Source organism: Poromitra crassiceps (genome assembly GCF_964638095.1).
Source record: "Poromitra crassiceps genome assembly, chromosome: 7".
Taxonomy (NCBI): domain Eukaryota; kingdom Metazoa; phylum Chordata; class Actinopteri; order Beryciformes; family Melamphaidae; genus Poromitra; species Poromitra crassiceps.
The window spans coordinates 49,388,131-49,402,222 of record NC_139628.1 but is presented as its reverse complement, the minus strand read 5'-3'; the positions used below and the strand labels follow the sequence as shown (position 1 = coordinate 49,402,222).

The window sequence follows — 14,092 nt, the reverse complement described above, 5'->3', positions numbered from 1 at the left end:
CAAGGCACTGGCGAAAGAACTGGAGTTGGTCAGGTTCCTAGTAGAGGATGGGTCAAATGCAGAGGATGAATTTCCCCATGGGGATAAATAAAGGATAACTTAACTTAACCCACTTTAAAATAATTACAAACCATCGTGACCCAATTCACAATAGGCCTTATCTACAGCTGTATATATTGTGAGAAGAGGGAATTTGTGCATAAACGCTCCTGACCATTTTTACTGCCATTTCCACATCACTTTTTATGATCCTGAATAGGTAAGGTAAACCAGCCATTTGGAAAAGATATAAGTTTGATAAATCACAGCTTTTTTGTGGGAAAACAGTACATTTAAATGCTTTCTAAGTGAGACAAAGCAGTTATAGGTGGAGTTTTAGGTTCTAATTTTTTCCCTCTCAATAAGACAATATACATATTTTAAATAAGACTATGGAAGAAATTCGGCTAATTGATTTGGCGACCCAAATAAAATCTCCCGTGAGCCACTTGTGGGCCCCGACCCAGTCTTTGGGAATGACTGGTCCTTCAAGCCCGTGGCACAGTTGTTGGATAAGGTTTGATTGGTGTGCCATGGGCTTTAGAGTAGCGGCGGCCGGGCAGCTTGACATCCTGGGGTCACGGGGTCACGGGGAGATGGACCAAAGCAGAGGTTTTTAGGGCGCTTTAGTCGTAACACACCTCGCCGTCTAGACTGCTTTAATGGCTTTACTGCCTCCATGAAATATTGACAAGGGGGCTGGAGGTGTGACCCCGGGACAAACGACCCCCGTCGTTACAACCAGCGTATTTCCTCTTCTATCTCCACAAAGCCCCTCGCACACCGCTTTAAGACTGCACATGTGCAGCTGTTGAAAAGGCCCCGCCCGGCCCAACATCGCTGGTCAAAAGAAGTCCTGATTTCACTCTTTAAAGGGATAGTTCAGATTTTTGGAACTCTAGCCCTATTTGCTACATATCAATGATGATGTTGATTGGTTGAGTTCTTTCTCAGCACAATCCACGCTGTTGCTCATAGTAGCTCTGGAAAGTTTGGCAAAAACGAATATAAGGTGAGTGTGGGGTCACGCTCCTGTATGTACAAGCTGACTGAGGCTCATTAAAATGTTATCCACAGTCACACAAAGTACATTTCAGTCAGCTTGTACATACAGGAGCGTGACCCCATTGACCTTGGATTCATTTTTGCCCAACTTTCCAGAGCTACTATGAGGGACAGGCTGGATTGTGCTGAGAAAGAACTCAACCAACCAACATCATCATTGGTAAGTAGCAAATAGGGCTAGACTTTAAAAAAAAAAGTGAACTATCCCTTTAAGCCCATCGATACAGACTGGGAGCACCCTTTTGGGGTCTCAAATGGACCTCTTTCCACAGATGCTAATGCCAAACTGCAGGGTGGCGTGCTGAGGATTAATACCGAGTTGACAATGTGTCCTCCTAGCTGCCTAGGTTCTGTTCACTTTAATGTTTGGAGAGTATTTCAGATGTTCTATATGGTGGCTGCAACTACAGAGTATTTTCGTTGTCGATTAACCTTTTTGATTATTTTCTCCATTAATCATTAATTAGTTGTTTGGTCTATAAAATGTCAGAAAATGGTGAATCAGTGTTTCCCAAAGCCCAAGATGACGTCCTCAAATGTCTTGTTTTGTCCACAACCCAAAGAGATTCAGTTCACTGTGAATGAACAACAAGGTGACGATATAATCAAACAATAAACTGAAATGTTTTCTGCTCTTCATTCATTCACATAAGTTTCCCAGCTGATCCCCCCCCCCCCCCCCCCCCCCCCCCGTTACTACTCAAGCGGTATTTTTCGCATTTTAATGTTTATTCTTGTGTCAGTGACTTCTAACACACTGCCCACCTGCTTCAGTCATCTGTTATCACAACCCTGGAACCTCATGTCATCATCAGACACCATGTCATCCTCAGACAGCAGCATTTCACACTGGATAATTATGCGCTTGCCCTGCTATCATGCTTTGCTCGCTGACCTGAAGTGGGATTTCCTTTTTCCTCCAATCCTTTGAGCTATGTTTTCCCCCTGTCATCTTGTGAGGCTCTGTGTAATTTAGCTCCAACTCTCTCAAAGTTGGGTCAAATTTCTTGGCCTTTTTCCTGGTTGACTCCAGCCCACCCTTACCACACATGTCAGCATGCTATCATCTAGCTCATAAACCATGATTTAGACCAGGGGAAATAACCAAGAAAACCAAAGCAAAAACCCTGTTTTTTGCTCAGTCCTTTAGCATTTAGTGGTTCTCAAAGTGGGGTCCGGGGCCCACCAAGGGGTCCTTTGGGGGGTTCAAGGGGGTCCCCAGCAAAAAAAGGCATACATTTATTTTCACTATAATTCCATTCATAAGTAACACAATAACAGAATATATTACTATTTTGCTCATGGGTTTCATACACTTTCTGTAATAAAACATCTGAAAGCAAAAATCTTATCAGATTGGCGACCCCGAGACACAATCTTTTCAAATGGGGGTCCGTGGTCTAACTTGTGTCAGTTTAGGGGTCCTTGGCAAGTTGGCATGCAAAAGTTTGCAAACTTGTCATTGTGTTGTGTTGTCATTGTGTTACTTATGGATGGAATTATAGTGAAAATAAATGATTCCCCTTTTTTGCTGGAACCTCCGCAAGGACCCCTGTGGTTCCCACGGACCCCGCTTTGAGAACCACTGATTTAGGATACAGTATGTTCCTATATTGTTGCAGCCTTTTCATTTTCTGTTCTTTGATCCACAGGACGGCTCCAAAGGCAGCAGTACCACCCTGCTTACCACCCCCATAACCACCAGCAGCACCAACAGCAGCTTCTCCAAACTCCACAAACCCTCCAAGGACCACAAAGACAAGCCTCCAAAAGACTCGAAAGAGCCCAAAAGTGCCTTCAGAGACTGTGGCTGGGAGCCCAGCAAAGCCCCCAAAGAATCCTCCAGGAAACCCAAAGAGAACCAGCCACTTGGAGATATAAACCCTAAGATGGGCTTCAAGGAGCCCAAGTCCTTATCCAAGGAGCATCGGACTGAAGGGATCTCCCACGGGCCAGGGCTCAACAAGCGCCTGTCCGCCCCTGACGGCGACGACCATTTGACCAAAAAGCGTAAAAAGGGATTTGTGGATTTCTCGGGGACGCAGACGTCTGCGTCGGGGTTGGATGCGCCGCACTCGGATAAGAAACTGTTGAAGGATCGATGGCAGACGCGGCCGCCGGGCAAACTGCGGCCGGAAGGCCACGAGGCAGAGCGCAGGAAAGCACCAACACTTACTCCATTCCAGGAGCTGGTGGACCCCAACGACTCCGACATGGAGGAGATGTCCACCAAGTCAGATGTAAGTCTAAAGCCCGTGGCACACCAATCAAGCATTCTACAACAAACACAAACACAGATGTGTGTTTGGTGTGCCATGGCTGGCTGTCCTTGTTTGGAGACGTTTGGTCACATTCCACATGTTCAATCCTTGTTTGTCTGTGCTTAACCCATGGCACACCAACCAAACATGATCCAACAAGATAATGTTTGATTGGTGTGCCATGGGGTTAAGTGGAGCACCTTTTTATGATATGGAGTACTTTTATGACTTTTGAAGCGCGTTTAAAAAAAAATCCTCATTTGAAGAAAACGCTTGAAGTCATAAAAGTGGTCCTCATTTGTGAACATTATCATGCTGAACACGAAGTTCGCCGTTTCATAAATTTTGTCAACCACAGGCTTGATTTCAGGCATTTAACCGAAATCCCCAAACAAAAGTCCCATTGCCTTTGAGAGGAGGCAACCGGAAGTGCACTGACATCTGGGTTGGCTTACAAAAAGAGGGTATCCCTGCGCTACTCTGTATAATATATATACTGTATATATATATATATATTCTTTTTTTTTATTAATATTTTTTTTTTTCATATTAAACAAAACCAATAAACGAACAATACAACAACAAAGGTGAACAAGAAACATGACAAACCGCTACATTTCCACGCTACATACCAACTTACAGAACAATACAATGACATACATCACCACATAACATTTGTGGGGGGGGGGGATACAGTACATTGATTATTAATTTCCCTGATCTATAAGAAAGTGGGCACCTATATTTTAGACATGGACGAGGGAAAAAACAAACAAAGGCAACAGGTTTGTGGGGGGAGGGTAAAAAAAATAGATAAGGCTGCACAGTCTTGGTCAATATTAAATTTTGATATTTTAGACTGAAACACAATTCAAAATGTGCCCCCAATTCCAGACCTGTTATCAGTATCCCTGTTCATATCCGAGATTTGTTCCAAACTAAGAAGACCTAGGAATTCAGTTAACCATGTTTCTATTGTAAAACTGTTTGGTTTACGTATTTTCCAGTTTAGCAAAATCATTCTTTTAGCAGCCAAACACGATGGGCTTTGCCTGTGCAGTCCTATGCCCCAGTAGGCAGACTACTGGACAAGCGGGAATATTTACATTCATTTTTTCTGCTGCCATGTGAAGTAGCTCTGTCCAAAAGGACTTGACTGCCGGGCAGTCCCACAACATATGGAGCAAGGTTGGGTTCCCACTTGTCCACAGCCATGGCAGCAAAGATCAGAGGAGCTTGGATCTATTTTTTTTTTAAGTCTAGAGGGGGTAAAATATGTTCTATGAAGGATTTTCAGTTGTATGACTCTGAGTCTGACTGATTTGGATACACAGCTGCAGGGTCCCTCCAGATTCTTTCCCAGTCTATAGGTGAAACCCCTAAATCTTGTTCCCATTGTGATTGTGTCTGAATGTTGAGATGTACTCTGTATAATACAGTTGTTATGGTGCGTGCAGGGAGGAAAGACTTTTGCCTGAATGATCGCTACAGGAGCTGCTGTATCCAGGGTTCCCACAGGGGTTAGGGTTCCTACAGGAGCTGCTGTATCCAGGGTTCCTACAGGAGTTAGGGTTCCTACAGGAGCTGCTGTATCCAGGGTTCCTACAGGAGTTAGGGTTAGGGTTCCTACAGGAGCTGCTGTATCCAGGGTTCCTACAGGGGTTAGGGTTAGGGTTCCTACAGGAGCTGCTGTATCCAGGGTTCCTACAGGGGTTAGGGTTAGGGTTCCTACAGGAGCTGCTGTATCCAGGGTTCCTACAGGGGTTAGGGTTAGGGTTCCTACAGGAGCTGCTGTATCCAGGGTTCCTACAGGGGTTAGGGTTAGGGTTCCTACAGGAGCTGCTGTATCCAGGGTTCCTACAGGGGTTAGGGTTAGGGTTCCTACAGGAGCTGCTGTATCCAGGGTTCCTACAGGAGTTAGGGTTAGGGTTCCTACAGGAGCTGCTGTATCCAGGGTTCCTACAGGGGTTAGGGTTAGGGTTCCTACAGGAGCTGCTGTATCCAGGGTTCCTACAGGAGTTAGGGTTAGGGTTCCTACAGGAGCTGCTGTATCCAGGGTTCCCATGGGTCCTGGAAATCCCCTCAAAGTTTGAAAATTGAGGGGGGGAAATCAATGCCTTGGAACATTTTTGAAAATAGACAATAGAAATGGGTCATTGAAAGTGCTTGAATTTATATATTATATTCTATAATAGAAATCGAAGTTGTTTCGATAGTTGTTGTTTTTACTTTTAACACAATACATTTGAAAAGTGTTGACACATTCAAGCCTCAACTTCTGTAATTTCTCAGTGTTGTAACAGTAATTAACCTTGATCCATGTCTCTAACTATGATGTTGGGTCCCTGAATTGGAATGAGTTGTTAGTTGTTAGATTTCCTGATTTGAGCTATCAGGGTGCTTTGGGGGGGGGGGGGGGGGGGGGGGGGGAGCTGGGTCTGGTGGGAGGTTTTTTAAGAGGAGGGGGTGTGTTGGTGGTCAGTCCTTCCTCAGCATGGAGGGGCTATAAAATCAAACAGCCAGCAGAGAGACAATCCTTTAACAGAGGTCTGGTGTCTCAAGGCTCAGGGGTTGGGGGGGGTTGGGGGGGTTGGGGGGACGGGGTGGGCACCAATAAACCTGCTGGGTGTTCAGCTGCGTTTTATATGGGTGGCTAAGCAGGAAGTAGACAACACTCACTGAATTCTGTCGCCTCATTCTTGGCTCGTAGTGGCTATGAAACGGAGCATTGTCATGAGCCAGAAATAGTTGAAAGTACTTGCATGCATGATTTGTGTTCTGTAAATACATAGCAAACCTTTAAGTCCCAATTAGGCTCAACGTTAAATACGGATACGCATACAGACGGTGCTTTCTGTCCGTACTCTTGTGTTCATTTCACGCGTAAACTCTGCACGTTTTCTGAAAGCTTACGGATACAGATGAAATGGCAGTACGTACCTCACACATTTGACTCTCTACTGCCCACTAGTGGATGTATTGCTCAACATGATACCAACGTGAAAGATGGGCAGTGACCGTTACATCGTTTGAAACGGACACATTTATTCTCGGACGAAAATGGAGCATAAATGGGCTCTTAGGTGATGATCCCAAAATAGGGCATGTAAGTGAATGATCTCTGAGTGCTTTTGTGTCTGCCCTGGTATCTGGTCTGCCCTGGTATCTGGTCTGCCCTGGTATCTGGTCTGCCCTGGTATCTGGTCTGCCCTGGTATCTGGTCTGCCCTGGTATCTGGTTTGCCCTGGTATCTGGTCTGCCCTGGTATCTGGTCTGCCCTGGTATCTGGTCTGCCCTGGTATCTGGTCTGCCCTGGTATCTGGTCTGCCCTGGTATCTGGTTTGCCCTGGTATCTGTCATCTTTTTTACTCTCCATGAGTTTGTATCCTCCTTGTACCCTTGTTCCCCCCCCCCCCCCCCCCCCCCCACCCCTAGCAGTCAGTCAGTAGAGGTGATGCACTTCGTCAGACAGCCTCTTGTTCCCCAGCCGGGAGGTGCGGCTTTGTTTTTTCCTGGGTTGCCAGGTAATCACACTAACCCCAACCCCAAGAATAGGCCGTCTTTGTTTTTTCCTGTGTTGCCAGGTCCTCACACATCAATAGGCCAGCTTTGTTTTTCCTGGGTTGCCAGGTCCTCCTCACACATTTGGTGGATAACTTTCCCATAAAGAAGGGCGGGTTTAAAGCCAAATAGTAGAGAAGAAAGATTGATGGTTTTACAGCACCTGAGGAGAATGGAGAGAGGAGGCAATGAATAGCACAGAGTTCCCTTTAATCTGTCAGCTGGCTTAAGACCAAGAAAGGTTGTGACAGAAAGCTGTATTGTCTAACTCCCCGTGCTTTTAGGACTTTTATTTTCTACCCATGGTACCTACCTTCCATCCTACACTCAAACGCTTACGTCATGCTTTGCCATGGTAGCTTCCATCCTACACTCAAACGCTTACGTCATGCTTTGCCATGGTAGCTTCCTTCTTACACTCAAACGCTTACGTCATGCTTTGCCATGGTACCTTCCATCCTACACTCAAACGCTTATGTCATGCTTTGCCATGGTAGCTTCCATCCTACACTCAAACGCTTACGTCATGCTTTGCCATGGTAGCTTCCTTCTTACACTCAAACGCTTACGTCATGCTTTGCCATGGTACCTTCCATCCTACACTCAAACGCTTATGTCATGCTTTGCCATGGTAGCTTCCATCCTACACTCAAACGCTTACGTCATGCTTTGCCATGGTAGCTTCCTTCTTACACTCTTACACTCAAACGCTTACGTCATGCTTTGCCATGGTACGTTCCATCCTACACTCAAACGCTTACGTCATGCTTTGCCATGGTACCTTCCATCCTACACTCAAACGCTTATGTCATGCTTTGCCATGGTACCTTCCATCCTACACTCAAACGCTTACATCATGCTTTGCCATGGTACCTTTCATCCTACACACAAACGCTTACGTCATGCTTTGCCATGGTACCTTGACCTTCCATCCTACACTCAAACGCCTACGTCATGCTTTGCCATGGTACCTTCCATCCTACACTCAAACGCTTATGTCATGCTTTGCCATGGTACCTTTCATCCTACACACAAACGCTTACGTCATGCTTTGCCATGGTACCTTCCATCCTACACTCAAATGCTTATGTCATGCTTTGCCATGGTACCTTTCATCCTACACACAAACGCTTACGTCATGCTTTGCCATGGTACCTTCCAACCTACACTCAAACGCTTACGTCATGCTTTGCCATGGTACCTTCCATCCTACACTCAAACGCTTATGTCATGCTTTGCCATGGTACCTTTCATCCTACACACAAACGCTTACGTCATGCTTTGCCATGGTACCTTCCATCCTACACTCAAACGCTTACGTCATGCTTTGCCATGGTACCTTCCATCCTACACTCAAACGCTTATGTCATGCTTTGCCATGGTACCTTCCATCCTACACTCAAACGCTTACGTCATGCTTTGCCATGGTACCTTCCATCCTACACTCAAACGCTTACGTCATGCTTTGCCATGGTAGCTTCCATCCTACACTCAAACGCTTACGTCATGCTTTGCCATGGTACCTTCCATCCTACACTCAAACGCTTACGTCATGCTTTGCCATGGTACCTTCCATCCTACACTCAAACGCTTATGTCATGCTTTGCCATGGTACCTTTCATCCTACACACAAACGCTTACGTCATGCTTTGCCATGGTACCTTCCATCCTACACACAAACGCTTACGTCATGCTTTGCCATGGTAGCTTCCATCCTACACTCAAACGCTTACGTCATGCTTTGCCATGGTACCTTCCATCCTACACTCAAACGCTTACGTCATGCTTTGCCATGGTACCTTCCATCCTACACTCAAACGCTTAGGTCATGCTTTGCCATGTTACCTTCCATCCTACACTCAACGCTTACGTCATGCTTTGCCATGGTACCTTCCATCCTACACTCAACGCTTACGTCATGCTTTGCCATGGTACCTTCCATCCTACACTCAACGCTTACGTCATGCTTTGCCATGGTACCTTCCATCCTACACTCAACGCCTATGTCATGCTTTGCCATGGTACCTTCCATCCTACACTCAACGCCTATGTCATGCTTTGCCTCCGCTCTTTGTGAGTTTCTCTTAAGGCTGCTTGGGTCAGGCAGGGGAATCAGGCTACTAGCAGCAGCATAAACTGTATCCTGTGCACACGTGCGCTTTTCTATGTTCTTTACGTAAATGCATTTTAATGTCTGCATCTTTATGGTTGCCCGGCGTTCCCATAAGGTGGACTGGATTGTAACTGGGATGTGGCCTGTGCCCAGATGGGAAGCAACTAAGTACAAAATACTTTGTTACTGTTAGGGCTGTGAATCTTCACTGGCCTCACGATTCGATTCGATTACGATTCATCTGTCAACGATTCGATTCGATTCGATTAAACGATGCATCGCGATGCATCTTAAATCGATGCATCACTTTTTCCGCAATACATGATTTATTTTTTCTCACTTTCTTTTTTCTCACTGTGTGGCTACTTTTAAAATAAAAGTGCATTTGGAATTGCATTGTATTATGATCCATAATTAAAATAAACAACTGCATGTACTTACATTCTATTTTATTTGATTATAATTTTTTTATATATATTTTTTTAATAATCGATTTTTGATATTTGTTAATCGATGCAGAATCGTGCACGTCCGCATCGCGATGCATCTTATAATCGATTATTTTTGACACCCCTAGTTACTGTACTTAAAAGGTGACTTTGCCGATTTTCAACCATCTTTGTATCATTACAAAATCGGTAGTATATGCAAATGAACACAGTGTTTAACTTCCCTCCATCTTGTCTAGACCGAGAGCCCCGCATTCATTCACTCAATTCCTGCATCAAATGAAATAACCGTTAGTTGCAGCCGGGGCTCTCTATCCTGTACGTAAATGCATTTTAGTGTCTCCACCGTCAGGCTTGGCGAGTAAGGGATTACATGTAACGGGGATTACATAATCAGATTACCCAAAAAAAAAGGTAATTTACACTTACCATAAAAGTCAAGATGTAATCAACATTACAGTTACATTTAGTAGAAATTGGGATTACTAGCAGGATTAAAAAAAGAAAAAAAAACATTTTAAAATAAACACTTGCCTCACACACATAACACCTCTGGTCCAACCCGTTTCACAGCAGTTTGTGCACTGGATTGTAAATGGCATGTGGACACGTGGAGACGAATGCCAGGTGCTTCGTTCTCCCGGGGCTAGCAACCCCGGTGGCCCCCCCCCCCCCCCCCCCCCCCCGAAAACCCAGCGGCCCTCACACGTCTCATGTGACCGCCCGTTTGATCCCCGGGTGTTTGCGCGGCGTGGCCGGGCCAGAACCCGGCAGACGGGAGGAAATGTGGAGTAGGTGATGACACGAAGGGAAAACAGGCTGCCAACGTGTTCACATGAGAAGCCTGTTTCCAGCACACGCATGTGGGCACAGCCGGAGGGATCTGTCACCTGCACACGTTTGTTTCAACTTTAGCCCTGATGTGGAATACAGCTATTAGGTCATCATGCCTTTTTATAATGGTGTTTTTTTAATGCTAATAAATAGCAACATAATAGTAGAGCGGCAATGATTAGTCGATTCATTAATTAGTCGACTGACGGTAAAATAATCGCCAATTGTTTTTTTAATAATCGTTAAAATAATAAGATGAATCGTTTTAGATAAATAAAAAAATACGGAAATTCTCTGGTTCCAGCTTTTTAAATGTGAATATTTTCTTTAGTCTTCTATGACAGTAAACTGATTATCTTTGGGTTGTGGACTGTTTGGTCAGGACAAAATGAAAGACATTTGAGGACGTCGTCTTGGTCTTTGGAGGAAAAGTGATCTTCATTTTTCACCGTTTTGTGACATTTTCATAGATAAAACAAACAACTAATCAAATAGTCAAGAAAATAATAAAAAATTAACAGATTAATCGATCATGAAAACAATCGTTATAGTTGCAACGCTACATAATAGCAATATGTTGCATATGGACCCAATAAAGATAAGTCTGCAGAGTTTGACATTTGCCACCTGCTTCAAAACAGCTTCACTGTAACGAGTGACAAAGCGCTGGCACATTGATGGTACATTTGTGGTTTGCGTACCACAACGTTTCTGTTTAGATGAGTTGCCTCTGTTTGGATTGACCCACAATGTCAAACCGAAAGGCTTCTTAACTCACATTAAAGTTCAGCTGTTTGTTCAGACCAACGCTGAATCAGGCAAGCAAACCAAAAACCTTTGGCCACCTCGCCAGAGTCCGCCGGCAGCTTTGTCTCTAGTTTCTGGCCGTCCTGACTGCCGGGCGGCAACAGAAGAAGAGACCCGTTTGATGCGAGCAAACTGCTACTAAACACTGTGTTTATCGTGCTTGAAGAGGACTTGCTTTGGTGGCTTTCAGCAAAGTGGGACAAAAGCCTGCTTAGATTTATGGCATTCTGAAGAAGCTGTCCCATAAACCAATAGACCAGCTGTGTGCTGTTAGCTGGCGGGAGGTGACGGCCATTGAAGTTGCTCTGCCTTTTGTCCTTGGTTCTCTCTTTTTCTCTCAAGGCTCCCCCCCCCCCCTCTCTCTCTCTCTCTCTCTCTCCCTCCCCCCCCCTCTCTCTCTCCCCCCTCTCTCTCTCTCTCTCTCTCCCCCCCTCCTCTCTCTCTCTCCCTCGCCCCCCCTCTCTCTCCCCCCCCTCTCTCTCTCTCTCCCTCTCCCCCCCTCTCTCTCTCTCCCTCCCCCCCCTCTCTCTCTCCCTCTCCCCCCCCCCCTCTCTCTCCCTCTCCCCCCCTCTCTCTCTCTCTCCCCCCCTCTCTCTCTCCTCACCACCATTTTCTTTCTTTTTTCTTTTTTTTTTTACTCTTGGGCAACTGATGGATGGATGGATAGATACAGTAGATAGATTGATAGATTGAATGTATTTGTGTGGCACTACCAACAAGGTGCTTGTTGGTAGTGCCAAGTGGGCTTTCAAGACAGATAGTGTACATCCAAACAAACGGATACACTTAAGTTAATTGAGTTCATCAAAACAAACAATTAGACAAGAGACCATATACAACATATATACAACAACATGCATACAACCATATACAAGTCCTAATCAAAGTCAATTAGACAAGAGACCATATACAACATATATACAACAACATACATACAGCCATATACAAGTCCTAATCAAAGTCAATTAGACAAGAGACCATATACAAGTACTAATCAAAGTCATACATTCAAATAAACTGAAAACCTCCTACAATGAAACAAAACATGAAATTAATCTTCCACAACCCTCAGTTCACGTACTAGGTTTGCAGTGGGCTCCGGTTTAGTTTAGTCCTGTTTGCATACCAAGATCCAAGTGGACTTTACTTTCTCACTCTTTGTTATGGCAGTTTGTCACAAAGCTCATAATGTATGATGTATGGTTATGGTTCAATACGCAATTCCTTCAGCTGAAAAGATCAAATTAGTGCTTATGTCTCTCTACACTGCCAAGCTCCGCTCACTTTGATACGAAGTTGTCTCCGCGTCTTCAAACCGGCCTTTTAGATGTGGGGAAAAAGCTCATAAATTGAAACTAGGATGCAGTGTCGGTGCCTGGGGGAGAAGGACCTCAGACCTGCTCACACATGTCAGTGCCTGAGGGAGAAGGAGTTCAGACCTGGTCACACAGGTCAGTGCCTGGGAGGAGAAGGACCTCAGACCTGCTCACACATGTCAGTGCCTGGGGGGAGAAGGACCTCAGACCTGGTCACACATGTCAGTGCCTGGGGGGAGAAGGACCTCAGACCTGGTCACACATGTCAGTGCCTGGGGGAAGAAGGAGCTCAGACCTGCTCACACATGTCAGTGCCTGAGGGGAGAAGGACCTCAGACCTGGTCACACATGTCAGTGCCTGGGGGAAGAAGGAGCTCAGACCTGCTCACACATGTCAGTGCCTGAGGGGAGAAGGAGCTCAGACCTGCTCACAGATGTCAGTGCCTGAGGGAGAAGGAGCTCAGACCTGGTCACACATGTCAGTGCCTGAGGGGAGAAGGAGCTCAGACCTGCTCACACATGTCAGTGCCTGAGGGGAGAAGGAGCTCAGACCTGCTCACAGATGTCAGTGCCTGAGGGAGAAGGAGCTCAGACCTGCTCACACATGTCAGTGCCTGGGGGAAGAAGGAGCTCAGACCTGCTCACACATGTCAGTGCCTGGGGGAAGAAGGAGCTCAGACCTGCTCACACATGTCAGTGCCTGGGGGGAGAAGGAGCTCTCCTGAAGAAGAAGAGCGTGGCAAATTAAACTTTCACTAGAGACGCAAACACACGTATCGGTGCGGGGATTCACAGCGAACACGTAGGCTACCGTCAGCACGGATCTGAGGAGGGAGGGAGGGAGGATTATAGTGAACTAACAGTTGTTCATCAGCCCAAACAACTCTCCTCTCGTAAGTTTATATCTCATTCTCCTCTCTCCTCTCTTCTTCCTCTGACCGCCTCAACCAAAAAAATAACACCTGTGGCTAGCAGTGGTGGCCGTGTTTTGGGGTTGGCACAGCGCCACTCTAAGATGTATATATAGGGGAAACACTGCTATCAGGCTCAGCCAATCAGAGGCAGAGTGGGGCGCTGGCTTTGGCAGGGTGTATCCTTGTTTGTTTCAAAATAAAACCTCTCTGCAGAGTCGTGTAGTTGTGACTTCATGACATTTTTCTTGATATTTCGTATTATTTTGAAGCAGCGGGGGGCGCCAAGATTCAGCAACGGGGGGCTGCTGCTACTAAATTGATATATACGTAGAGGAAAAGCCTGTAATCAGTCCACCTGGTCCTCAGTCTGCCCCGTGGTCTCCTCCCAGCTGGATGTGCCTGGAACACCTCTCTAGTAGGGATTAGTGTTGGTGTTGAGCGCAAATTATGCTCGAGCGAAATCGCCGGCGCTGACTGCGGCGAGGGGGTCGCCGCAGCTCGGCGGAGGGGGCGTGCAGCTCCTCGAAAATGTGACTCCGTGGCGTCAACTCCTTGTTGTGAGGTATGAGGAAATGCCATTTCCTCATTTAACAGTGCTTGTCCCTCAACTAGCAAAGCCTTCTGCAGGCTCACCGGAATGAGTTTTGAAATGGAGGGACAATAAAATGTTCCCCCCACTGACATGAATGATTGCAAGTTCTTGGTAAACGACAAGATAACGTTTGGGACGAGG

At 45.9% G+C, this 14,092-nt stretch overlaps 1 protein-coding gene across 1 annotated transcript in view; it reads left to right on the top strand.

Annotated features, from left to right (window-relative positions):
* mllt3 (MLLT3 super elongation complex subunit) overlaps positions 1-14,092 on the top strand; it is a gene marked incomplete at its 3' end in the record, with an annotated part of 55,841 nt that overhangs the window by 27,489 nt on the left and 14,260 nt on the right. Inside the window, exon 6 of the mRNA XM_083640456.1 lies at positions 2,757-3,344. Coding sequence (XP_083496582.1) covers positions 2,757-3,344 — 588 coding nt within the window. The remainder of the gene's footprint in view (positions 1-2,756; positions 3,345-14,092) is intronic.